Consider the following 27946-nt stretch of genomic DNA (forward strand, 5'->3'; position numbering starts at 1 on the left):
TGCATTGCCCCTTTTCTTTTTAATATTTTATATGTGAAAATAGTACATATCTATACATCAATAAGACCACAGGTATACCACTAGTCATAAGATGTTTTAATGTAACAAGATACATCATCTTTCAGGACTTCAGATGCTCCGTAATAGTAATATCAGTTTTAACACACAGGAGGCTGAGCTGATAAGTGACGGACAAAATACAGACAGCTGCAAGCAACAGACAAACAACTGAAAGTTTCTAAATCAACAACATACGTACAAGTTATAAAACTGATGAAGCTTCTGCTCAGCAGTACCAGCATTAAGGGTCAAAGGTCAAACACAATCAATTTAGTGTAGAATATAAAAAACTTGCATTTTCTTCTCAGCATTAAATGTATATTATATTACGTCTCTGCATTGTTGAGTTGTGAACTTATATCATCCCAAATCTTTCCAACAATTTTCAAGCTTAGTGAAATATGTCATTTTAATCAAGGAAAGGGTGCGTTTCATTTGGCCACCCTCTAAAGGCCACACATTCTCTGCCAGAAGCTTGGTTGATTTTGACTCTATATTTTAACCGGATGAAGGATTTTAGTCCTCAGATGTCTGGATCTTAAGTTCTCACAGAAACAAGCTGAGCAAATGTTAGCAGCTTGTTTCAAAAAGACAGTGAAGTATTATTTTTTTTAAAGTCAAGTGACAGTACATCCTCCTCATGATGTCATCAGTCCTCCAGGCAACTGAAGCTGTCGCTGAGCAGGAAGTGAGGTCGGATCACGGACAGGATGGGGCTCCGCGGGGCCCCGGCCAGGCAGTACGCCTCGTCCACGCTGAGGCCGTGGGATCGCAGCGTCCGCAGGGCGCCGCCGCAGCTTTCCCTGCCGCCACGTGACGTCACCAAGACGATGCTGAGAGGGCTGTCCAACATGCCGAACCTCCGCCTCATCTCGCCGAGCTGAGCCGAGAAACTCTGCGGAGCAAGAACAAGAATTATCCTTTAAAAATCTTCTATATGGATTAAAGATGATGTATCTGGGGGATGTTGCTGCGAGTACCTGAGCGGCCTGTCGGCTCGCCGGCATTGGGCCGGTGTCGGGCTGGACGACGGCGTCCCCGCAGAACATTACTCTGAGCTGCTCTGACGGAGCTACATGCCGGTCCAGCAGCGCCGAGAGAACACCTGGTCCAATGACAAGGAGGATGATTCACCTGCACATCAATAAACTGTGAATTTGTCAAACTAAAAGAGAGAGACGGGATTAACAGAATTGATAATCCAGATTATATGAAGAAGAAAGAAAACTTCCTGACCTTTCTGTGATGCCTGCGGCGCCTCGTTTCTGTCAGTCGACAGGAAGAGCTGCACGTTATTCTTTATTAAACTCTCGATGAAATCCTCCTCGCTGGAAAAACAGAACCTGCTAACTTCAAGACCTGCAACAGAGCGGCGACGACATCAAGACAGGAAGTCAACGATGGCGCCAACAAGACTACGAACTACACAGTTAGATTACCGTAATGTCTGGTGATGATGGTTAAAGTTAGATTACCATCATGTCTGGGGATGATGGTTAAAGTTAGATTACCGTCATGTCTGGTGATGATGGTTAGAGTTAGATTACCGTCATGTCTGGTGATGATGGTTAAAGTTAGATTACCATCATGTCTGGGGATGATGGTTAAAGTTAGATTACCGTCATGTCTGGTGATGATGGTTAGAGTTAGATTACCGTCATGTCTGGTGATGATGGTTAAAGTTAGATTACCGTCATGTCTGGTGATGATGGTTAAAGTTAGATTACCGTCATGTCTGGTGATGATGGTTAAAGTTAGATTACCGTCATGTCTGGTGATGATGGTTAAAGTTAGATTACCGTCATGTCTGGTGATGATGGTTAAAGTTAGATTACCGTAATGTCTGGTGATGATGGTTAAAATTAGATTACCGTCATGTCTGGTGATGATGGTTAAAGTTAGATTACCGTCATGTCTGGTGATGATGGTTAAAGTTAGATTACCGTCATGTCTGGTGATGATGGTTAAAGTTAGATTACCGTAATGTCTGGTGATGATGGTTAAAATTAGATTACCGTCATGTCTGGTGATGATGGTTAAAGTTAGATTACCGTAATGTCTGGTGATGATGGTTAAAGTTAGATTACCGTCATGTCTGGTGATGATGGTTAAAGTTAGATTACCGTCATGTCTGGTGATGATGGTTAAAGTTAGATTACCGTCATGTCTGGTGATGATGGTTAAAGTTAGATTACCGTAATGTCTGGTGATGATGGTTAAAGTTAGATTACCGTCATGTCTGGTGATGATGGTTAAAGTTAGATTACCGTCATGTCTGGTGATGATGGTTAAAGTTAGATTACCGTCATGTCTGGTGATGATGGTTAAAGTTAGATTACCGTCATGTCTGGTGATGATGGTTAAAGTTAGATTACCGTAATGTCTGGTGATGATGGTTAAAGTTAGATTACCGTCATGTCTGGTGATGATGGTTAAAGTTAGATTACCGTCATGTCTGGTGATGATGGTTAAAGTTAGATTACCGTCATGTCTGGTGATGATGGTTAAAGTTAGATTACCGTCATGTCTGGTGCTGATGCATAAAATTAGATTACCGTCATGTCTGGTGCTGGTGGTTAAAGTTAGATTACCGTCATGTCTGGTGCTGATGCATAAAATTAGATTACCGTAATGTCTGGTGCTGCTGATGATGCTGGAGCTCTGCTGCTGTTGCTGACTGTCGGTGGTGATAAGGACGACATCAAACAGCAGCGACTCTGCAGGATTTTCCTCCAGCAGACGCTCGTTCACTCTCTGCAGCGCCTGAATTATGAATTACATTAAAAGAGTCTCTAAAGGCTTTTGCTCCAAACCCATCGTTTCCTGTTGAAGACCTAAATCTTCATAAACTACAAAATATAATATTAGATATATGAATGAATGCATATCACTACTCTTACATACATGCATCTAAGGTGGGTAATAACTCTCACCCACACAGACACACAGTTTTAAATTGATGTGTTTAAGTCTTACCTGCAGCAGCGGGAAAGCCACGCCCATTCCGTACAAGCCATCACCAGCTCCAGAGCCAAACACTGCACGAGACGATACCGCCACAACCACTGCACGAGCAGAATCTTTCTGCAGAGGAGACACATGACCTGCATCCTTATCCAACAAACAAAACTCAGCTTGCTCTTTCTCAAAGTGAATACATCTAGAATAACACATATAAGTAAGGGGGCATACATATAAGTATCCTCTGAGCCATGTTCATAAATTATAAACTTCATCATCTCACCAGCAGATGCAAAACAGGTGGCAGCTGCCACACCGGAAGTGCCTCTGCTAGCTGCCTTTGCCACTATTTGAGCCAGTCCCAGTTGAAGATTTTGAAACTTTAGTGCAATAGTGGGTTGCATGGTAAATGCTTTGAGCTGAATTTACCAGAAGACACCGACATATCGAGTTATAAGATTTACGAGATGTTCTATTAGACGTGAGGAATATGGCATTAAAATACCCGATTATTTAAATGTAATCTGGTGGAATATTCTGAAAAGGGCACAAAATACAGTGTGGTGTTGCCTATCGTTTCCACAGCTGGATGGGAGTGGTTATGGAAGATTGTGACCTGTCTCACTGTCTTTGTACATGAGAAAGTCCTGCATAATAACCGGTAATAACGCGCCTCAGGTGAGTCTTACCTGCTTCACGTCGGTGTTCTGGATCGTGGAGACCATGGCCGCCTGTCAGCTGAAGCCCTGCAGGTAATAAAGAGTCTTAACAACTGAATCCACCGACCTGTTCGTCTGTCCCAACGCAGTAACTATCTGTCAAACCAACTTACTTCAAAGTCCCTCCAGAAACAGAGAGCTGTGCGTTCAGGGTTCCGCCTGCCTCAAAACACCCGACGTTCGCTTTAAGAGCTCAACGTGATCATGAACGTGATGACATCACTTCCTTGTTTGTCTGCCGTTGGCTACCACGCCCACAGCAGTGATTATTGTGTCAGTTAGAGTGACACGGTTCGGTTTTTAAACCTTTTTTTATCACCTAAAACCTCCATATTTGGACTAACTGTTTGGGGCAGAGGAAGGAGGGTGGTCTGGAGCAGGTCTGAGAGGAGCCGGGTCTGGTTTGGAGCGGATTTATCCTGGTTTGGAGCGGATTTATCCTGGTTTGGAGCGGATTTATCCCTATTTCGAGCGGGTTTTGTAACCGGTCTGGACCGTTTGCAAAGAGAGGACGAGGGAAAGTTTGCTTCTGCTTCGGTTCACGGTGAGAAAACCTTCCTCTGTTCCCTATTTCCTTCCTTTCTCACTTCCTACACTCTTCACCTCGGTCCTCTGGGGTGTCCAGGTGTGTCCAAAGTGGACCACACCTTCTTTAGTTCCGCAGGTAAGCAGCACGTGACGGGATGTCCCGGGCTCATGCTGTTATCAGAGACTCGGATCAGTAAGCCAGTGGGTGTTAGTCTGTCACTTAAAGCCAGGAACCTAAGTCAGTGATCAACTGTCAGTTAACTGTCAGTCCTTTTCTCTGTTGTTGTCAGTAGTCAGTCAGAAAACCTTCAATCAACAGTTAATAAGCAGCAGTGGTGGTAACCAAGTACATGTTTAACTATGTACAAATTCAAGGTACTTTACTTAAGTAGTTCCCTTTTCATGCAGCTTTAAGGTCTGCAACTAAAGCTTATTTCCATTATAGAATAATCTTCCCATTACTTACTTTGTTGATCGATTGTTCAATAACATGTCAGAAAATAGTGGAAAATCCAAGGTGATATCTTTAAATGTTTTGTGTTGTGAGTCCAAAGATATTCAGTTTAATATGATATAAAACAGAGAGAAGCAGAGAATCTCCACATTTAAGGGGCTGAAAACTGCATTTTATGCCATTGTTGCAAGAAGAATGACTTTAATAATTAGTTTATTACCAAAATAGTTGGTGATTTATTTTTCTGTCGATCCATCATTGCAGCTCTAGCAACTTTATACTTCAAGGCTAGAGAAAAAAGGTATAAAGAGATGCATATTATATCTGATCAGTTTATTAAATATGATCATTTGTTGAAGATTAATCTACCAGAAGTATATGAAGTAGTTAAATCTCCACCATGACCAACAGCTGCATTAAAGTACCACTTACATATGAATAAATCAATAATAATGATCCTATTATACAATAGTAGAACACTGACAGGAGTGTCTCTGCATTATACTTTGGATACTTTAAGTACATTATGTTGTAATACTTATGTGATTTTACTAAAGTGAAATGTTAAATGCAGGACTGTAACTTGTAATTTTTCAGTGGTGGAATGAAACTAAGTACATTTACTCAAGTGCTTTTTACGGCACTACTTTTATTTGACAGCTTTAGTTTTTCCATCACCCTTCTGTCCAGTTAAACCATGTGTCTCCAGATGTGATGAATGTTTGTGATGAACTGAAGGATGAAGTTTTCTTTATGAGAAGATTCTCCTCCTTCAGACAAGTTTTTAAAGTCTCTTGATCGGCTGGAAAATTCATCTTCACAAAGCTGAAAACTGTTTTTCTGAGGGACTCATGAACAGTTGACTTTTTAGAGACACGTGGTTCAAACAGGACAGAGACAAAGATACAAACATGATGATCTTATAGAATATAATGCATTAAACTACCAACAGGATGTAAAGGAGGGGCAACAGTAAAATGCAACATACACATTAATGCAACAGTAATATTAATCCAGAAACATCTCACATGATAAAATTAGGACAGTGTCTGCACAGACTGAAGACAATCTGTCTGTAATAACCCTTAAAAGACCTTATTTTGAAAAGTTCTCATGAACAATTAAGAAGTGCATGACTTCCCCCAGCAAATGTGTCAGAGGACAAGACTTCTTATACAAACAATGATCAGACAAGAAAACGTTTTGGAATTTCACACCCAGAGATTTAAGGAACTGTTTTTCTGCTGATGCAACAGTGTTAAAGGCAGGTAATGCAGTCATGAGAAGAAACTAGACTACATTAGAAAATATCAATCAGTGTTGTAACATCTGTGTACTGTAAGAGTAAGTATCAACGTGTGCATCAAAGAAAAACATTACAGAAAAGATGCAAAAGAACACATCGATCAGAATCTGAATAAAATCCACAATGCATACACCATAGAAACAACACATGTATTACATTATGTGATAGTGAATCTTTCTGTAGAACATCACATGTTGGTTCTACTCAGTGTGATTGACAGGAGAGATGATCAGAGGGGCAGAGTTTTTACCACCATCATTAATACGGGGACTGAAGTATGGGTAGAGTTTCTCAGTGAATGTGCAGCCAGTAAAGGAGTAGATCAGAGCTGCAGCATCAACATCATAAAAGGAGACCAGACCCTCCTCATAATCCACAAACACCCCCACCTTCTTAGGCTTAGACTTCAGAGAGAGAGTGACTTCAGGGTCAGCAGAAGCTGTGTACTTATTTACATTCCTCAAACGTATCGTCCAGTAACCTTTCTGAGGAGACGGTGTGATGTTTCCCTTCCTGTTGATGGACTCTCTGGCCACTCCTAAATCCCACCCAGTCTTCCCTTTAACCTGAACCTCGTAATAAAATCTTCCTGAAGAGAAACTCTGCTTTGCTAAAACACAAACACAATAATCAAATCTCTCTGGATTGTCTGGGAGACTCTTCCTCACATCACCATGTTTAACTTGTTTTCCATCATAAGACAGGATGAGTACGGGATGTGCTGTATGAAGGTCGAGTGTCACATCCACTGCAGACTGCTGGACCCTCTTCAGCTCGACCTCAAGCAGCTTCTTCATCTGTTCACTGAGCGTCTCCTCCAGCTGACTCACAGCTCTCCTCACAGTCCCCTCATATGAAGGTAGACGGACGCTGACTTCTGTCCAGTCCTTGGTGAGTGGAGCAGCGTTCAGGAACGTGAAGCTTTGTATGACGTGGAGATGATCTTCAGACGTTGAGAGCTGCTCCATCTCAGTGCTTCTCTTCTTCAGCTTAGAGACTTCCTGTTCCAGCTCTCTGATGAAGCCTTCAGCCTGTTTCTCCGTCTCTCTCTGCTTCTCTTTGACTGTCTGGATGAGCTCGGCCTGGCTTCTCTCAACAGTCTCCTTCAGAGCCGTGAAGACCTGAACACCACCTGCTATCTCTCTGTCTGCATCTTCCTTACTGAGCTCCACTGAGCGTTTCATCTCCTGAATCTTCAGTTGTCTCTTCTGGATCATCTGCTGAATGTCAGCCTCTGTCTTCTCCAGCTCGGCCTTCTTTCCTTCAGATTCTTCCTTCAGAGGAACAACATCATGTGTCTTGTGGTCTACAACAGTGCAGAGCATGCAGACACACATCTGGTCGGTCTTACAGAACAGCTCCAGCTGTTTCTCGTGCTTCGTACACATGCTGCCTTCCAGGTTCTCCACAGGGTCGATCAGCTGATGTCTTTTCAGGCCTGTCCTTGTCAGATGAGGCTCCAGGTGAGTCTCACAGTAGGAGTCCAGACACACCAGGCAGGACTTCAGGGCCTTCAGTTTGGTTCCAGTGCAGACGTCACAGGGAACGTCTCCTGGTTTAACAACTTGTGTCTCTGAGCTGCTGCTGCTGGCTTTCTGTTGAGCTGACTGTCTGAACTGAGCAGCCATCTCAGAGATGAAGGTATTGACCCGCAGCTCAGGTGTTGTGTTGAAAACCTCTTTACAGTTGGGACACTGACACTGGACATTAACCTCCCAGTGTTCAGTGATGCAGGTTTTACAGAAGTTGTGTCCACATGGTGTGCTGACTGGATCAGTGAACACATCCAGACAGATGGAGCACAGAAACTGATCTTCAGTCAGCAGACAGCTGGCAGCAGACATATCTACACTCTGAGGACAAAAGAAAGTGGAAAAACAAAACTGTACATAAATATGATTTAATAATTTGTTAAATATAATCAAAGAATGATTAGTGGAATAAAAGGAGTGATCCAGAACTATGTTGATATATTATATGAAGTGGAGCTCAGATGTGCACCGAGGTGGTATTTCTATGAGATCAGAAGCTCAGAAGATAAGTGATTACATGGAGATCTTTATTGGATTCCATCTGTATGTTTACATCTTTTTTGAAGCCCTCCTCTGGCTGATCCCTGCCTGCTGCCAGTCACTTATACGACTGTAACATTTAAACCAAAGTCCCACCGGGGAGCGGTGAAGTGCGGCCTGCGGCCAAACAGAAGTTGTGGATAGTTTAACTTTTTGCAGCCAAGTGAAGCGAGAGAGCACCCACAGCCAATCAGTAAACTGATTCCTGTGACTGCTGGGACATGTTGACCTGTGTTACAAATAATTACTTCCCCCTTAAACACATGAACGGCTGCAGAATAATGTACTTATAAGCTACACTTCAACTGAACTGGTGTGAATCTGGCGTTTAGTTGTTTGTTAGTTATTCAAATAAAGAAAATAATAAATAATAATGAGAAAGTCTGATGTTTTAAGTGTTGCAGTGATATCATCTCAAACTCTCTGGTTCTTGTTAATATCATAAAAACTTTAAAATCATAATATAATTCTATTTTAAACCCTCTCTGAGTATAGCTGAGGGGATGAGTTCATACTGGTTGTTGAAAGACAGGAAATATTATCAGCGTTACTTCCTGACAGCTTCAACTAGAAACAGTGAGATTGAGAAATAAGGTTCCTTACCAAAGTGTGTAACACTTATATACATTTTAAAATGTCAATATTATGTCTTTTTTATAAGCAATACAAAAAGTGAGCCATATAATCAGATACTTCACTCTGTACAACCCAAAAAGTATCTATGATTCAGGTTCTACGTCGTGTAATAAACTTCTGTTCAATACAGGAAATGGGCCTGAGAGTGTAAATTAGCTTCAGCTAATGCTAGCTGTGACTGTATTCTGTCAAACCTTAACTACAAAGAGTTCACTCACTGTGGTTTGGTTTTGACCTGTTTTGTATTTCTGGCCTTCTTACACTTTTATATCTAAAGTGACACATTTCTATAGCATAATATTCTGTATCTGGTAAAACGGATGTAAACAGTCAGATTGTGATTTGAACTAAACTGTGATCACATGTTTAGTCGGTGCATTTGTCTCTGTAGGGCAGTGTACTCACCAGTGTTGGACAGATTCTGCTGTGTTGTTGAGAGAAGCCTGCTGGATGTAGTTGAATGTTTCTTTAGAGAGAAACAGAGACTTGTGTCGACTGCAGCTCTGCTGTCACTCAGAGAACCTTTAACCTTCGTTTCTGTGAAGTTGAAGCTCCTCTTTCTGTGTTGCTCCACCTCTCAGTGGCCCGACGCCAACAGGGAGTGGAGGAAGACTTCAGATCCTTTACTGCAGTAACAGTTCTCTTACAACACTGTGCAAATACTCCACTACAAGGAGAAGTCCTGCGTTATAAACTTTACTTAAATAACAGTGTGTACGTAACATGTAGTTAAAGTGTGAAAAGTAAAAGTATTTATTGTGCAGTAAAATGTTCCCTGTCAGTGTTTTACTTTTAACTTCACGAGTTCCTCAGAAAAACAGTTTCAGCTTTGATGCATTTGTCCCGCTGATCAAGAGACTTTAAAGACTTTATTTATCTGAAGGAGAATCTTCTGAACACAGAAAGGAAACTTCATCACAAACATTCAACACATCTGGAGATACATGAGGAGGAAGAACTGTAATCTGAGAAGCAACTAAAGCTGTCACACAAATGTAGTGAAGGAAAAGTATAAGTAGCATAAAGTGGAAAAATACTTTAGTTTTTTCTATTGTTTTAAGTTTAGTTTCAGGTTCAGTGGAGATTTCTGCTGTCGCTTAATGTGTTGAATTAAGATGTAAATGAACAGCAGCTTTAACGTGTGTGAAATGTTAGAACTGATAGAACTCATTTATTTTTTACTATTATGTTTTGTTTTCTTTATTATTATTATTATTATTATTATTATTATTATTATTATTATTATTATTATTATTATTATTATTATTATGTGTTTATGTTATTGAACTCACTTATCAACAATATTTGTAATCACTTATTCTTTTCACATTTATTTCAGTTTTAGTATTTTAAATATTATTATTATTCATATTTATTGATGTAGTTATTAAACTTACTTATCAACATTATTATTATCATTTATTTATTTCTTCTCGCATATTCCTCTGGTCACACAGTTATTCATATATAAATATATAACACACAGTTATAACGTCTTGTGTTAGTTTCTGTATATGTTGTTACATCATGTCTAATGTGTCACCTGTTTGTAGGTCTATGCCACACCGACAACAAAACAGTTTACAGCTGCACAACATTTCACGGTAACGCATGCAATAGTTTAATAATAAAAGTTATTTTACTAATAAACGTTGTTGAAATATTCTGGAGCAAAGTGGTGGACTTTGACAGAATCTGACGCTCAGCATGGAAACATGTCAGTTCTGAGTTTATTGAAATCAGGTTATTATTGGATGGTTTGTTTCTCTCTCTTAGTCTCTGCAGTGCTGCCGGCTGTCATGTCCAGGTAGAGCCCGGCTCCACGACGCCCACCATGCGGAAGCATCTGGAAAGGATCCGGTTCCGGGGCCAGAGACGGGACGAGTTCCTGGATCTGGCCGATTCGCCCAACACGTCCGACACAGAATGCGCCGAGGAGGTCGTGATCAAACCTCGAGTCTCCGTCAGAGAATCGGAGGAGCTGAGGGAGGCGGAGGGAGAGCAGCAGAATGACGCTCAGGTACACAAACACACCTGAGAAAATACAAATAAACATGTTTTTATGACCCTGAACTTTAAAATCACGTCGGAGTTCAACAGATTTATTTCCCAGGACTGTGAGGAGATATAATCTCTCCACCGAGTCCTGGGTCTTCCCCGGGGTCTCCTCTCAGCTGGACGTGCCTGGAACACCTCCCTAGGGAGGCGCCCAGGTGGCATCTTTACTAGATGCCCGAACCACCTCAACTGGCTCCTTTCAACGCAAAGGAGCAGCGGCTCTACTCCGAGTCTCTCCCGGATGGCTGAGCTTCTCACCCGATCTCTAAGGGAGAATCCAGCCACCCGCCTGAGAAAACCCATTTTGGCCGCTTGTACCCGCAATCTCGTTCTTTCGGTCATGACCCAGCCTTCATGACCATAGGTGAGGGGAGGAACGAAGATCGCCCGGAAGATCGAGAGCTTTGCCTTCTGGCTCAGCTCTCTTTTCGTCACAATGGTGCAGTAAAGCAAATGTAGTACTGCCCCCGATTCTCCGGCCAATTTCTAGCTCCATCGTCCCCTCACTCACGAACAAGACCCCGGGTACTTAAACTCCTTCACTTGGGGTAAGGGCTCATTCCCTACCCGGAGTAGGCAAACCACCGGTTTCCTGCTGAGAGCCATGGCCTCAGACTTTGAGGTGCTGATCCTCATCCCAACCGCTTTACACTCTGCTGCGAACCGATCCAGTGACTGCTGAAGGTCACAGATCGATGATGCCGTCCGGACCACATCATCTGCAAAGAGCAGCGATGAGATTCTCAGGCCACCAAACTGCAACCCCTTTGCGCCACGACTACGCCTCGATATCCTGTCCATGAAAATCACGAACAGGATTGGTGATAAAGCGCAGCCCTGGCGGAGGCCAACATTCACTGGGAACGAGTCCGACTTACTTACCGAGCATCCGGACACAACTCTCGCTTTGGGCGTACAGGGATTGGATGACCGTCAGAAGTGACATCCTCACCCCATACTCCCGCAGCACCTCCCACAGTATCACCCAGGGGACCCGGTCATACGCCTTCTCCAGATCCACAAAACACATGTAGACCGGATGGGCGTACTCCCAGGCCCCCTCCAGGATCCTTGCGAGAGTGAAGAGTTGGTCCGTTGTTCCACGACCAGGACGGAATCCGCATTGTTCCTCTTCAATCAGAGGTTCGACTATCGGCCGAACCCTCCTATCCAGCACCTTGGAGTAGACTTTACTGGGGAGGCTGAGAAGTGTGATACCCCTGTAGTTGGCACACACTCTCTGGTCCCCCTTTTTGAATAGGGGAACCACCACACCAGTCTGCCACCCCCCAGGCACTGTCCCAGACTTCCACGCAATCTTGACGAGGTGTGTCAACCAAGACAGCCCCTCAACACCCAAAGTCTTCAGCATTGCTGGACCGATCTCATCAACCCCTGCAGCTTTAACACTGTGAAGTTGTTTGACTACCTCAGTGACCTCCATCAGGGAAATTGACGATAGTCCCCCATCAGCTTCCAGCTCTGCCTCAACCATAGGGGGCGTGTTAGTCGGATTCAGGAGGATTCATTCGAAGTCAGCAGGGTCCCTTGCTTTACACAGCTTGGATGGTTCCCCGCTTCCCCTCCAGAGGTTCCGAACGGTTTTCCAGAAGCACCTTGGTGCCGACCAAAAGTCCTTCTCCATAGTTTCTCGGAACTTGTCCCACACCCGCTGCTTTGCCTCTGCCACGGCAGAGGCTGCCTCCCTTCGAGTATGTCAGTACCCTGCAACTGTTTCCAGAGTCCTCCCGGATAACATAACCCGGAAGGACTCTTCCCTGATGGACGTGAGATTACTACACAAATCTGTTTATTATTATTTAAACATTTCTTTGATAATTGGCTGTTAGTTGTTGTCTGGTAATTTAGTATTTTCTGTTTGTATGTTTGTGTCTCAGGCTGGTCCAGGATTATTTTCTGCAGCTCTCCAAGACGACTCGAGGACAGATCTCAACGAGATCAAAGGTCACCTAGAAATCGCCTTGTTAGAGAAACACTTCTTAGGTGAGTATTGTGACTGTTTTTATAGTTTAGCATCAGCTGGGTGTTTATCTGTGGAGTGAATGTTATCTCTGTGTGCTGATTGGCTGTTGAGCCATTCTTACTTTTCAGTTCAGTTTGGAGTCAAACGTCCCACAGCACAACAGCATGCTGGGTAATCTGTCAATATCTGCCCGTCAGCTTTATGTAACACATACATCTATTAATAACCCCGTTGACCTCGTCTGACACACACACACACACACACACACACACACACACACACACATTTGTTTTTTCCACCGTATTGATAATCTTTATGTTTTATTTTGTTTTATTTGCACTCTGCTAAAGCTGCACAATATGAGGAAATTTGCGTTCTGCAATAACGTTGTCAAACATCGTGATAACAGTTTTACTTACGTTAAATAAAAGGATATTAAAATGCACTCACTTCTGCCTTTCTGCTGCGTTCAATATCTGCTAAAACACCTAAAACACTGGACCAACTTACCCATGGACCGGTACTGGGCCGCACAGAAAGAATGAATAAAACAATATTTTATTTTGAAAGTGGTTTTATTTTGAAAGATCACCAGATACATCCGTCTGTGCGTCTGTGTCTCTTGACACATGTCAAGACCATAGGTCAAGACGCTCGTCTCAGTCACGTGATACTTTACTTCAAAAATGAAGCCCACAAGCAACAATGAGTGGAAAACAAAATAAATCCTTGAATGCAATATCACCGTCTCTCGTGTTGTGTTCATCACACAAGTTTTATATATAGTATTAAATATTGAACTGCAGCTGCTACACAACACGTTCCCTCGGGATAAATACAGTTTCATCTTCTTTACTTTGAAGTCGGATGAGAAAAGGCTCCTGAAGGAGGCTCACAGGTACTAACAGTGTGTCTCCATCATCCTCTGTTTCAGAGGAGGAGCTGAGGAAACTCAAAGAGGAGTCCAACGTGGATTCTCTGAGACAGGAGCTGGAGAGAGAGCGCAGCAGGTGCATCGAGCTGGAGCAGAAGATCAACGACGTACTGAAACCCAGGTGCTTACAAAATCTAAAACACTGTCTTTAAGGAGCTGATGAGAAACATCAGACAGAGCAGCCTGTTGCTGAAGTTTCATGTCTTCCCTGAATGCTGGTTTCTGTCACTTCACAGACTGGAAGACTCGCCTTCTCAGACTCCTAAAGCCCCGCCCCCTCCTACACCTGCAGTCAGCAGTACAGGTGAGCTTTATTAGGCACACCTGTACGATCTAATGCTCTCCAGTACCGGACTGCATTATATTGAAGTCTGGTACAAATCTCAGCGTATAAACTTTGATAAATGTGGTTAAATGTTAACAACCTCCATCAGACTCTGTTCTCTTCCCGTCCTCAGACACACAGAAGGACACTTTGTCCAACAGCTTCCTGAAGTGGCTTTATAATCGTTTTGGCGTTTATATCGAGGACTTCCGCTTCCAACAGGAGGAGCAGACGGTGGAGACGGAGGAGCCGCTGAGTGCCAAGAGGTGAGGAGGAGAAATCCACAAACCGTCTGAAAACAAAGCAAATGGACTCGTTTGTTTTGACTCCCTGACGAAGGCGTGATGCCGTAACGCGTCGCACTTTGTTTTTAGGTCTAACAGGACTTTGCTTTTACAATAAAGGCTTTTTATTGCTAAAAATAAAGTTTTCTTGTGATTGTGCGTGACATGTTTACGAACATGACTTAAATCAACTAATGCTGTAACGCACGGTATGTTGTTATTCTTGTGTCAGAGCTGAACTAAGTTAATGTCATTTAAATATCTGCTTTCTGATCCACAGGTTGACTGAAAACATGAGACGGCTCAGTGAGTATTTCTTTCTGATTGAACTTTAAGGATTCAAAGACTTTATTGTCATACGCAGCGACAGCGTAATGAACATCAAGTCCCGGCCTCCTCCAACAACGCAACACAATGTAAACTTAGGAGATTACAAAGAAAAAAGAGACAAGTAAAATGCAGGAATAAGTCAAATATATACATATAAAGAGAATATTTAACATACTGTACAGTAATAATATATAAATATGTAGAATAAACAGGTGTGTACTGTAAACATATGGAAGTAATGACCAAAACACACTGTGTGTACTTCAGGAACAGTTTATTTAAAGCAATAGACACAGAGCTGTCATGACACTTTCTCAGGCTGTGATTGGTCAGTTGGTTTGTTGTTGTGTTTCCAGAACGAGGATTCAAACCTGTGACCAACTTCAAGAGGAACCTCACTGCCTTATCCAGCTGGTACTCCGTCTACACGTCGGCCATCGCCTTCATCGTGAGTGCACACACAGACGTGTTTCTGATGATGATGATGATGATATTTATTTATAGAGCACTTTTTAAATATATGCTCTTGTTACAAAGTGCCTCTTAAAGGCAGCGAAATAAAACAATCATCAGGTTTAAAAGAAAAACACGGATCGATAGAAAGATTAAAAACTATGTGAAGAAAAAAGTAAGAAATATTAACTTATTATTTTGTTTTTAAGGAAATAAAAGAAGATTAAAAGAATGTAATTGTTGTTCATACTTCAGAAATGTTTGTTTTTCTGGAGGAATCTGCAGGATTTTATTTTTGTTTCATGAAAATAAAATATTTATTGCCTATATACTCATTTTATTTGGTAAATTGCATGCATATTTTATAAATCATTCCCATTTTGAATTATTAAGAAACATGTACATATTTAATAAACTGCTTCATGAATTATTTAGATCTGAGTAGAATAAATGCACCTTTTAATTTAATTTAATGTTTTAAAATGTTTATATATTTAAATACTGTATGTCTGTGTATATATATAAAAAAGTGTGTGTGGTGTGTGTGTGTGTGTGTGTGTGTGTGTGTGTGTGTGTGTGTGTGTGTGTGTTGCACAGGTCTACATGTATGCAGCGTGGCACGGCTGGGCCGTCCCCATGTTCCTGTGCCTCGCCATCCTCCGCCTCTCCTTGAATTTTCTCATCGCCAGGTCAGTGCAAGCCCCGCCCCTCCCCCTCTCTGTCAGCCAATCACACGGCCCGAATCAGAAAGTGTAAACCAGGTTCAACAAGTGTTTTTCTTTCATATCTCGCTAACACTAATATCTCACATCGACATGCATCTTCCAGTATAGGGACTGATAAAACTGAGAATAGACCGTTTTCATGGTATTTTAATTTATACGTTATTCTTCATGCAAAAATGGCAGAAAATGCTGTTTTTCTTGGTTTTATATGTTATTAAAGTGAATATCTTTGGGTTCTGGACACAACAAGACATTTAAAGACATCACTTTGGACTCACTATTTTCCGACATTTTATTTAAATGTAAATGATTTAAATGATTAAAAAACTTCTTGGTTAAACAGAAAGGTTTCTTGTTTCAAGTGATTTATAAAATGTTTTATATTCCAGTCCGGACACATCCACACACACCTGATGATTGTGAGCAGTTTAAATCTTTGACACACAGATGTGTAGTGAGTGTTAAATGATCTCACATGTACCTGTGTGTTCCCATGATGCACTGCTCTCAGAGGCTGGAGGATCCAGTGGAGCATCGTGCCTGAAGTCTCCGAGCCTGTGGTGAGAAATGTCTCCTCACACCTGTGTTTGTGTTTGTTCTTCAACATGAAAAAGATCCATTCAGAATGTAAAGTGTCCTGACATCCTACCTGGACAGGTGAACAGGAATATACAGATACAAACAGCTTCACCTGATGGACATGTGGCGTCATTACATGTACTGTTAAATACAGGAATGATGATTCTGAAAATGGTTTTGATGAATAATTGATTTAATTAACATTTGGATCACAGAATGTTCCTTTAATATCAGCTGTTCATGGCTTGTAATACAAAACATAATTTATTTTAGATGATCAACATGTTGACATAGTTAAACATGTTGGTGTGCAAGTGACTGACAGGTGTCAGTGTTCATCACTTTACTGTCTCCTCTGTTTTGCAGGAGGCTCCTAAAGAAGACCTGACGGTGTCGGAGAAGTTCCAGCTGGTTCTGGACGTCGCTCAGAAAGCTCAGGTGAGACGTGACGAAGAAGTCCGAGGCACTGCGTCGCAGTGTGACGGCTGCCGACGGGTGTCACAAAAATTGTTGTTTTGTTTTCACAGAATCTGTTTGGCAGGATGGCAAACATCCTGGAGAAGATAAAGAAGTGAGTTCAGCTGCACACACTTTGTTCATGGTGAGAGAGAACTGAGGGTCCGTGCACAGATATTTAATACTGTGTGTGTGCGTGTGCGTGTGTAGTCTGTTCATGTGGGTTCAGCCAGAGTTGACTCAGAAGCTGTACGTTGGTCTGTGGTTGGTCTTCATCTCCTCCTGCCTGCTGCCGTTCAAACTGCTGGGATTCATCATAGGTACGACACACAAAATATATATATCTATATTTTATATCTATATTTATTTTCTATATTTATTTTATATATATATATATATATATATATATATATATATATATATATATATATATATATATATATTTATACATTCAACAAAATATAAAAAAATATATCTATCAAAAAAAAAAAAAATATATATATACTGTATATATAATATATATATATATATATATATATATATATATATATATATATATATATATATATATATATAAAAAAAGAAATTTATATATATATATATATGGTAGAAGAAGTATTCAGATATTTTACTTGTTTTTTATGCAGGAAGTGACGTTAAATCGGGCACATGTTGTATTTTCTGGTCTAATATTCAAAGTAATGTAATTTTTAAGCCTATCGATATATAATTGATTGTAAAATGAAATACATGTGTTATAAAAACACATCCTCAACGTACTCATTATGCAGAATATTCCAGAATAATATATTTGATTAAGTTATAATTATAATCACTTTAATGTTCCATCATCTACCGCTTATCCTTATTCCCGGCCAATCTCATTCAAAAACAAGACCCCAAGGTACTTGAACTCCTTCACTTGGGGTAAGGGCTCATTCCCTACCCGGAGTAGGCAATCCACCGGTTTCCTGCTGAGAGCCATGGCCTCAGATTTTGAGGTGCTGATCCTCATCCCAACCGCTTCACACTCGGCTGCGAACCGATCCAGTGACTGCTGAAGGTAACAGACTGATGACGCCATCAGGACCACATCATCTGCAAAGAGCAGCGATGAGATCTTCAGGCCACCGAACTGCAACCCCTCTCCTCTACGACTATGCCTCGATATCCTGTCCATGAAAATCACAAGCAGGATTGATGATAAAGCGCAGCCCTGGCGTAGGCCAACATTCACTGGGAACGAGTCCGACTTACTGCCGAGTATCCGGACACAACTCTCTCGCTTTGGGCATACAGGGATTGGATGGCCCTCAGAAGTGACTCCCTCACCCCATACTCCCACAGCACCTCTCACAGTATCACCCGGGGGACCCGGTCATACGCCTTCTCCAGATCTCCCAGGCCCCCTCCAGGATCCTTTGAAGAGTGAAGAGTTGGTCCGTTGTTCCACGACCAGGACGGAATCCGCATTGTTCCTCTTCAATCAGAGGTTCGACTATCGGCCGAACCCTCCTCTCCAGCACCTTGGAGTAGACTTTACCGGGGAGGCTGAGAAGTGTGCCTCTGCCTCTACCATAGAGTCGGATTCAGGAGTTCCTCAAAGGGCTCATGCCACTGCCCGATAACCTTCTCAGTCGAAGTCAGCAGGGTCCCGCCCTTGCTGTACACAGCTTGGAAGGTTCCACGCTTCCCCCTCCTGAGGTTCTGGACGGTTTTACAGAAGCACCTTGGTGCCGACCGAAAGTCCTTCTCCATAGCTTTTCCGAACTTCTCCCACACCCGCTTCTTTGCCTCTGCCACCGCAGAGGCTGCCGCCCTTCGAGTCTGTTGGTACCCTGCAACTGTTTCCAGAGTCCTCTCGAATAACATAACCCGGAAGGACTCCTTCTTCAGTCGAACGACTTCCCTGACCACCGGGGTCCACCACGGTGTTCAAGGGTTACCGCTATTCACCCGAGTTTCCAAAACATGCGGCCACAGATCAGATGATACGATCACAAAATCGATCATTGACCTTTGGCCTAGGGTGCTCTGGTACCACGTACACTTATGAGCATCCTTATGTTCGAACATGGTGTTTGTTATGGCCATTCCATGACTAGCACAGAAGTCCAACAACAAACGACCGTTCGGGTTTAGATCAGGGAGGCCGTTCTTCCCAATTACGACTCTCCAGGTGTCTCCATCGTTTCCCACGTGCGGGTTAAAGTCTCCCAGCAAGACTACGGAGTCCCCTACTAGAGCCCCCTGCAGGGCTCCATTTAGGGTCTCCAAGAAGGCCGAATACTCCGAACTGCGGTTTGGGGCAAAGGCACAAACAACAGTTAGAGTTTTCCCCCCCATAACCCGAAGGCGTAGGGAGGCGACCCTCTTGTCCACCGGGTTGAACTCCAACGTAGCGGCGCTCAGTCGGGGACTTGTGAGTATCCCCACAACCGCCCGACGCCTCACACCTTGGGCAACTCCGGAGAAGAATAGAGTCCAACCCCTATCCAGGAGTATGGTTCCAGAGCCAAGACTGTGCGTAGAGGTAAGCCCCACCAGATCCAACTGGTAGCGCTCCACCTCCCGCACTAGTTCTGGCTCCTTCCCCAACAGAGAGGTGACGTTCCACGTCCCCAGAGCCAGCCTCTGCTGCCCGGGTCTGGTCCGTCGAGGTCCCTGACCATCACTGCCACCCGTGTGACAGCGCACCCGACCCCAGCGGTTCTTCCTGTGAGTGGTGGGCCCATAGGATGGATGGATGGGAGGCACCACGTAGCTTATTTGGGCTGTGCCCGACCGGGCTCCGTGGCTCGCTGTCGGGGCCCTCCCTCTGGGCCTGGCTCCAGACGGGGACCCCGGGCTTCCTCCGGGCAGGGTGTCTCCTTTATCCCTTTTTTTCATGAGGTCGTTTTGAACCATTCTTAGTCTGGCCCCTCGTCTGAGACCAATTTGCCTTGGGAGACCCTACCAGGAGCACTAGGCTCCAGACAACACAGCTCTCAGGTTCATAGGGACACACAAACCTCTCCACCACGATAAGGTGATGGTTCCCGGAGAGGTTTAACTTTAATGTTGGAGCTGGTCAAAGTTGTAATTACTTTATATTTTGCTCGGTAGCTTAATGTTGAGTATTTTAAATGTCAATATCTCAGTCGATCGTGTTCATTTAATTGTGGGATTTGATTTCTTTACATTAAACTGAATAATTGACTTTATTTCACTGCAGAGTCTCTGATTAGTGTCTTCCCCCTCAGGTGTGTACGCAGGCATTAAGTTCTTCATCATCGACTTCATCTTTAAGAGTTGTCCCAAGCTGAGGCAGCGCTTCGACACGCCCTACATCATCTGGACCAACTTACCCACCGACCTGCAGCTGAAGGAGCGCGGCAGCAGCACGCTGAGCAGACGGGTCAGTCACCTGAAACATACAGAACATGTGAGCTCACAGAGAGAAGGTGTGAAGTCAGATACGTCCTGGTTACTGGTTCCTACTGGTCCCAGCAGCTGCTTTCTGCTGTTTCTGGTTTCACTTCTCTGTTGTTTTTCTCTCTCAGCTGTCTGAGTGTGAGCAGGTAGGATCCTGATGTGTGTGTGTGTGTGTGTCTGTTTACAGTCGCAGTGCAGAGGTCAGCAGTGTTTAGTTAGATATGTAGACTCAGTATCAGCTGCTGTTGTTATTAGTGACAGTGAAAGTCCGTTAGTTTGTTCTGCAGTGTAAATAGATTGTAATTACTTCCCTCTAGCGCCTCCTGCAGGTCAAACTCCGGATCAGATCTGACCTCATTTTTTAAAGATTTCACTCAAATGTTGCTTCTTTTACCCAATTTTTTTTTAGTTTGCCTCCAAATTTGATGGTTTTTACCTGAAATGAGTTGAATTTTGTGTCTGTTCCTGAGTTTTGTTTTTCATTTTTTAAACTCAATTTTCAACTTGGATTTTATCTGAATTTGTGGATTTGTGCTTTAAATACTTTTAAGTGAAACTTTAGTCATGTAGTGTTCAGACACTTCAGGTGCAGTCGCTGGTCTCAGGAGACAAAGACATTTATACTATCAATCTGAATGTTTTCGTAAATACACGTCAAAGGGGTAAAAACTAAAGATTAAAACACATCCAGACACTTTTATTAGTTCAAAATGCAGATTTTACTCGTAACTTTTTTCCGAGTGTTTCCACATTGATGGATTTCTTTCCCCTTCACATTTGAATGAGCTCTTTCCTCTCGCCCCCGTCAGGTCTTAGTTTACATCTCAACACATGTTCATGTTTTAACACAAATTCTAGCTTTGTATCAACATTGTATTGTTGTTTACGTGATTGTTCGCGTCACATTTTACCCTCGTTTTGGCGATTTTCTTGTGATTGTTTGACACAAATGTTAACGTTGGTTCTTTCCTCTCTTCAGGACAAACTTTACATGTTTTGTTCCACTACTGGTAAGACTCTAAGTGTCGTTAAGTCGTCAAGATATAGTCGAGATTTTAGCCACAGTTTAACAGCAAGACAGAAACAAAGTGAAAATGAAGGTGATCATTATAATTCTGATCCAAACAGCTGTGAACACACCTGGACAGGTGAGTTGTTCCACTGCGATGCTCAGGATGCCACTGCAGTACCTCGCCTGCTGCTGATTTGCTAATCCAGTATTTGCCCCGCCCCCCCTCTGTCCACCTGTCCAGGTAACTGTGACGAGCGGCCGAGGCAGCGTCGGCGCTGCGGCTCCTCTGGGTGTCAGCCGGGACGAGGACGGAGGACGCTGCTCCAGCACCAAGAGAGGAGCTTTTCACGAAGTCTTCAACCTGCTGGAGAGTGAGCGCCCTCTGACAGGTGGGGGAGGAACTGCAGGGGGGGGGGCAGCGTTACCAGAGGAATTAAAGTTACAAACATGATAAACAACAAACTGATAATAAAGATTTAAAATGTCCCAGGGGAACATGAGACTCTAGTTTGAGAGAAGTGTTCAGTGTATTTCTCAGCGTTAGTGTGAACATGAGGGATATCTGAGCTGAAGCACTTACTGGATTTAAATATGAGATGTGAGGAAGTTTTAAAATGAATAACATGTGATGACTATTTCTTCCTGACTGTAAAGACGTCCATCCACCTGTGTGACACAGAGAACAGTGATGAGTTCAAAACATGTCATTTCATTAGATTATAAGTTTTATCTCCAAACATGAAGCTCAAAATGCTTTTTGTCACTTTGTCAGGATTTCTTTTCATTTATGGCTCTTAAATAAAAAACCCGTCCCACTCAGTAGAATATACTCATGTGTGACGACGTTGTTAGAACTGCTGATGTAAAGTGTTTGTTTCTCTGTGTTGTCGTCTCAGTGTGTGAGAACGGCTGGCGCTGCTGCCTCATCAACAGAGACAGAAAGACACCGACAGACTACATCCGCAACGGAGTCCTCTACGTCACCGAGAAGTAAGTCCTCCACTTCCTGTCGGCTCCGTGTTGTGTTTGTATCTGCACAGCGCAGGGGTCAGCTTTGTTTTATTCCTGCACATCTGACTGACGCGTTGTATATTTATGAAGATGTTGTGGTTTGGACTCGCTTCACAGGTGTTACTCTTGTAATGAAATGTACAGTTATTTCTTTTTGAAGGTGTTTTTAGACAGAATGCAGATTGTAAAAGCGGCGTAACAGCGTGCAAAGTCATGAAGTGATGTGAGTGGGCACGGTCAGACGTTAGACCAATGCGCTCCAACATACTTTAGCGCAGTATGAATACAGTAAAGTCTTTATCCCCTACAGTGCAGCGTAATACTGCTGAACCCGGAGCTCTGACTCCGCTCCTCTGTCTCCTCAGTCACCTGTGTTTCGAGAGCTCCAGCTCCAGATCTGGATCCTCCAAGAGGAACAAGGTCATCAAACTTGTCGACATCACCGACATCCAGAAGGTTTGTAGAGTGTCAGGTTCTGTTGGAAGGTCCTCCCTAAACACTGAACCCTCACACACTTTAATAACCGTGTGTCCTCGCTGTGTGTGTGCTCCACTGTCTGATAAGTGACGATGTTACAACTCTTCTGCAACGATAACACACAAAAGTCTCTCCATTCAGTTTAAGGACTTGTTTAGTGCAGAATGTGCTTTGAAGTTGAGTTTTGGGGATTGTTGGTCAAAATGTCCTTTTTGGTTTCACCATTTAGAGCTGCAACGATTACTCGACTGATCATAACCGACTGCTATTACTATTACTGAGTGTTTTAATAACAGATTAATCGTTAAAGCACAGAATTCATCTTTCAGCCTCTGAAATATGGACATTTCCTGCTTTTCTCTGTTTCATATCATATTGCAGTGAATATCTCTGGGTACCGTGGACTTTTCACTATTTTCTGGATTTTAAAAACCAAATGATTAATCGATTAATCTGTAAAATAATCCGATTAATTGATGAAAATAATTCAGAGTTGCAGATTTAAACTGGGCCTCAGTCTGCTGCAGGAAGACGAGGCTGCTTCATCCTCTGTACTGCTTATTCATCTTTAATACATCAGTTTGTTTGTGTTTTCATATATCAATAAAGTTCATTTGAATGTGTCTTCTCTGTCCCTCACAGTACAAAGTTTTGTCTGTACTTCCTGGATCTGGGATGGGCATCTCCATAGCGACGCCGTCCACCCAGAAGGTAAGAGCGCTCTGAGCCGATATTACATCAAAGTTCAAACTAATATCAAGACGTGTGGATCCAGATGCTTTACTGGAAGTAACAATACTACCATGTACAAATACTCTAGAAGTATATAAAGTACTCCTGATGTGTTTTAATGTTGCTGCTGTGTGAAGTCCAGCACATTCTTCTCATATGATCTGTTAGTTTATTGATAATAAAGCATCACATCCTCTAAAGCAGGGGTCTCAAACTCCATTTACCTGGGGGCCGCTGCAGGTAGAGTCTGGGTGAGGCTGGGCCGCATCAAGTATTCCACAAAAAAAGGGTTTCTATTATTCCAAAAAAAAGTACAACTGATCCAATCTTCTCAGTCTTTAGTAATAACAGTTCAGAACATGAACGGTTCTTCAGAACATATGCTTCTCTGACCCACTCCTTGCTGCCAGAGACCTGGCAGTGCTTCCTCTTACACAGCTGAGCCACATTCGGCTTGAGGGAGGAAGCAATTGAGACCCTCAGTATGGCTTGAAGATGTTCATCAGTAAGTTTGGACCTGTACTTTGACTTATTAAAGTTCATGGTGGAGAAGAGCTTTTCACACAGATATGTGCTCCCAAAAAGGCACATGGTCCGCTTGAACATCCTGGAAAGCTCAGGGAAGGTGGGGGGCAATTCTCTCAAAAATTGTCCGAGCTTGTCTGCTTCTCCACTCACCTCCCTGAACTTGGCTTTGAGTTCAGAACTCCACTGCAGGTCAATGAGCTCCATTTGAAGCACAGGAGGGGCATCTTGCACATCGAAGGAGAAGGGGTCAGCTCTGTGTGTCTTGAAGTCTGCAAACCTGTGATCAAATTCCTCCTGTAGCTTTACAATGGCATCAGCATACTTCTCACCACTGAATGGTGTGCCCACATCCATGAGTGCCTTGCATGCTGGGAAATGGCAGAGGTTTGTCTGAGAGAGCTGGGCTTTCCATAACACAAGTTTTGTGGAGAATGCTCCGACGTTGTCATAGGCAGCACTGACCAGCTGCCCCTGGCCTTGTAATTTCTTGTTCAGTACATTCAGCTCCTGTGTGATGTCAACAAGAAAAGCTAAGTCCATGAGCCATTTGGGATCACTTAGCATAGGAACAGCCATCCCATCCTTCTCCATGAAGGCTTTCACTTCTGCTCTCAACTCAAAGAACCTCTTCAAGACGTTTCCCCTGCTGAACCAACGTACCTCGGTGAAGTAGAGCACATCCTCATATGCTGACTATTTCCTCCAAAAAGGCGTGGAACTGGCGGTGCTTTAAGCCCCTGGATCTGATGTGGTTGATGCATTTCACAACAACAGACATCACATCGTCAAACTTCAGGCATTTGCTGCAAAGGGCCTGCTGATGGATAATGCAGTGCAGAGCAATGGCCTCCTCCACACCCTCATCTCCGACCAGTCCATTTCTCCTCCCTGTCATTGATGGCGCTCCGTCGGTTGTTATTCCAGCAAACCTCTTCCATGGTAAACCGGCATCCACAATGGCGTCACACAGCTGGCGGAATATTTCCTGAGCGGTGGTCTGGCCATGCATTGGAATCCCTGTGAGCAACTCCTCCATCACTTCATACATTGTGAGCTGCGCCGTGTCAGTGATGTCTGTGCTCTCACCAGGAGCGACTGAGTATGCACGGAAATGTTTATCTTTCTCACGCAGTTGATCGCATATGTTACCCGACAGGTCAGACATGCGCTCTGCCACTGTGTTGGCTGAAAGGCTGCTGTTGCTTAACTGAGGCTTCTTTTCCTGACAGACTATACTTGCAGCCTGTAACACTTTTTGATGAACTCGCCGTCTTTGAATGGCTTTCCCGCCTTAGCAATCATCTCACTCACCACGTAGCTAGCTTCGACTGCCGCATCGCTCTCTTTGCTTGCTTTCTTGAAAAGATCTTGTTGCCTCAGTAGACATGTTTTAAGATTGGCGACCTGGTCCTCTCTCTCCCTGGTATTTTGCATACTCCTCAGCATGTCTAGTTGAGTAGTGACGTCTGATGGTGTATTCCTTGTGCACCGCAACTTTCTCTGTGCAAATCAGACACGTCGGGACGTCGGGGTGTCGTGGCTGGGTGACAAAAAAACCCCGTTGCTGTCGCGAGCCTGAGCTATGGTAGCCTATAAGTGATTAAACGAATATAAAACGCCCAGGGCAACGACTCGAGCAACGACTCGGCAAAAAGGTGCGTGTGAGAAAAACGCGCGGGCCGCACTAACACTAAACTTTGATGTCAAGTAGGGGGCCACAAAATATCGTCCAGCGGGCCGCAATTGGCGCGAGTCTGAGGCCCCTGCTCTAAAGTCATCATTTATATGTTGTAAGTTCATATTTAAAGCTCCTGCACACCATCGTCTTCTTTTGTTTCTACCTGTTTTCTTTCTTATAGAATAAAAGCTTCTATCACAGACTCTCAGAAGATGCAAACTGCTGCAGGTTTTCATCTCCTGTTATATGAATTAGGAGGGGGGGGCAGTGGATGACGCGATGCGTGCCGTGGAAATGTTAAACGCGCTTCTTAAACTGCTGCTGCAGTGTTTCTATGTCGGCTCTGTTCTTGGGTAATGTTCTCTCACATTCGGGGGCATCTTTGCGCATCTCTTCACACGAGGGGAAGTGTGCCAAGTTAGGACGGTCGGATGAAAGTCCTTCTTTAAACAGAGCCAGTTGGTAAGAAATGGGTTCATGTGCGCTTATAGATCCGATACACTTTGGCTTCTTCCCTGTAACGGCATATTCAGGCGCTTAAGATGCAACATAATGTCTGCAAGGAAGGTCGAGGAGGAAATCTGTATTCCTGAGTTTTGCACTTGTATCACATTGGATGGTGTTCTCCAAGAACACGGGGATTTCAGCGAGTAGCGCTAAAAACCTCTCCAAGCGTTTTCCACGGCTCATCCACCTGAAATCTGTGTAATGTGTAAATCACAGCTCTAAACATTCAGAGCATTAATCATGACGTGGAGTCTACCTCTGGTTCTTTCTGTACGTTCTACTTCTAAAGTGTAATTGACTAAATGCTCTCACCTTCTGTTGTGTTGCAGCCGATGGTGTTCGGCGCGATGATCCACAGAGACGAGGCCTTCGACGCCATCTTCACGCAGTACATGAAGATCGTTACCACGGCTACCGCCAGCGACCCGGAGACATAGTGACGACCGGCGTCGCCTCTTCAGTCACCAAACTCATCAAAGCGCTCACTGATGTCACAATCAGCCAATCACTGTTCTTACACCGTTTTTATACAAAGTTCCAACAAAACAGAAAACTTTACGCCAATCCAGAATCTAATTTACCGTAAATCCTGAATAATGGTATTTAAATGTGACGTAATGGCGTTACAAACATTGAGCGAGGTGTTGTTACCTGAACTCTAATGTCTCACCTGATGAACTTCATGGTGTCAGATTCTGATATTCTACATTAACAGGCTGCAGCGAACGCTCTTCATCGTGTTTACACTCAGTGTTTCTGCACAGCAGCAGATAAACATGAAGCTTCACTAATAATATGAGGATTTGACTATTTGTAGAATTACATTCCAGTGTTGCTGCGTAGGATTGAACTCCAGAGCGTCGTGACGTCCAACACTCGTCATTTACTGGAAAAAGATCAAAGGAATCAAAATCCACATGTTTTTATGAGACGTAATATTTCTGCTTCGATTCGTATTTGTTGTTGTAAAACAACTCTTTTCTCTGCGTCTTCCTCACACAAAGGGAGGCACCTGTGTCCACGTGTCTCCTTAAAGGACAGTTATATAAGAGGATAACAAGGGGAGGATGGAGCCTTGGAAAGAAAAGACATTCGGTAACGCCCTCCTCTTAGTTCCAGTTGCTTCTACTCATCCGTTCTTTTGATTCTGTTTTAGCCATGTTACACTGCAGACAATGAAGCACACTTCCTGCACATATAGTAACATTTACAAGCTCTCAAGGGCACAACCCCCCCCCCCCCCCCCTTACTTGTTAGGCTTTGTGAAACATTGTGTCACTTCACTTCCGTCCATGGAGGTTTATTTAACGGATGTTACACCGGACACTTTACTAAATAATGTGTCCGTGCTGAAACCATCATTTCACTCAAATCACTTCCTGGTTGCAGCTTCTCCCATGTCAGGGTTTTCTGCTTTCTTATTAAAGATATGAATCATGGCAGTATTTTAACATCGTTGTCTGGACGGGAACTTTAAAGACTTTATGTGAAGGACTTGAACAGTTCTGACTTTGGTGAAACTCGTGTTAGTAGGGCTGCAACTAACGGTTGTTTTTATTATCCATTATGATTGTTTTCTAGATTCATCGTTTGTTCTATAGAATGTCAGAAAATACAGAAACACGTCTTGTTTTGTTCAAAGATATTCACTTTATTATGATATAAAACACAGAAAAGCAGCAGATATCCAGATTTGAGAGGCTGAAAAAAACTGCTTTTTCTG

General features: G+C 43.2%; 3 protein-coding genes and 1 long non-coding RNA gene across 5 annotated transcripts; 1 reads left to right on the forward strand and 3 right to left on the reverse strand.

Annotated features, from left to right (window-relative positions):
- LOC115009232 (cytosolic 5'-nucleotidase 1A-like) lies at positions 1 to 3952 on the reverse strand. The gene is made up of 7 exons (XM_029433100.1): positions 3854 to 3952; positions 3711 to 3767; positions 3037 to 3144; positions 2688 to 2823; positions 1297 to 1419; positions 1041 to 1165; positions 1 to 955 (listed from the first exon to the last, which is right to left on the reverse strand). The coding sequence occupies exons 2-7, from the start codon at positions 3744 to 3746 to the stop codon at positions 710 to 712; spliced, it is 774 nt and encodes a 257-aa protein (XP_029288960.1). The 5' UTR covers positions 3747 to 3767; positions 3854 to 3952; the 3' UTR covers positions 1 to 709.
- Positions 3910 to 27781, forward strand: LOC115009202 (GRAM domain-containing protein 4-like). Of its 2 annotated transcripts, XM_029433052.1 has the most exons (20): positions 3910 to 4284; positions 10290 to 10340; positions 10513 to 10756; positions 12693 to 12798; positions 13713 to 13833; positions 13949 to 14016; positions 14171 to 14303; positions 14602 to 14627; positions 15008 to 15099; positions 15702 to 15793; positions 16341 to 16389; positions 16775 to 16846; positions 16936 to 16979; positions 17075 to 17184; positions 20107 to 20261; positions 21532 to 21679; positions 22187 to 22280; positions 22667 to 22757; positions 23421 to 23489; positions 26553 to 27781. In XM_029433052.1, exons 2-20 carry the CDS (start codon positions 10294 to 10296, stop codon positions 26658 to 26660), a joined length of 1869 nt encoding a protein of 622 aa, XP_029288912.1. In that variant the 5' UTR covers positions 3910 to 4284; positions 10290 to 10293; the 3' UTR covers positions 26661 to 27781. The 2 variants fall into 2 exon arrangements, with proteins under 2 accessions (XP_029288912.1, XP_029288913.1); XM_029433053.1 differs by lacking the exon at positions 10290 to 10340 and having other exon boundaries at positions 3914 to 4284.
- LOC115009212 (E3 ubiquitin-protein ligase TRIM39-like) lies at positions 5342 to 9288 on the reverse strand. Its single transcript, XM_029433077.1, has 2 exons — positions 9142 to 9288; positions 5342 to 7881 (listed from the first exon to the last, which is right to left on the reverse strand). The coding sequence occupies exon 2, from the start codon at positions 7870 to 7872 to the stop codon at positions 6229 to 6231; it is 1644 nt and encodes a 547-aa protein (XP_029288937.1). The 5' UTR covers positions 7873 to 7881; positions 9142 to 9288; the 3' UTR covers positions 5342 to 6228.
- LOC115009248 (uncharacterized) lies at positions 16638 to 21657 on the reverse strand. The gene is made up of 3 exons (XR_003832369.1): positions 21419 to 21657; positions 20212 to 20270; positions 16638 to 16962 (listed from the first exon to the last, which is right to left on the reverse strand). It is a non-coding gene; the product is annotated as an uncharacterized LOC115009248 (long non-coding RNA).
- Positions 27782 to 27946: the final 165 nt, after the last annotated feature.

This window comes from Cottoperca gobio, chromosome 6 (genome assembly GCF_900634415.1).
Source record: "Cottoperca gobio chromosome 6, fCotGob3.1, whole genome shotgun sequence".
NCBI classification, from domain to species: Eukaryota; Metazoa; Chordata; class Actinopteri; order Perciformes; family Bovichtidae; genus Cottoperca; species Cottoperca gobio.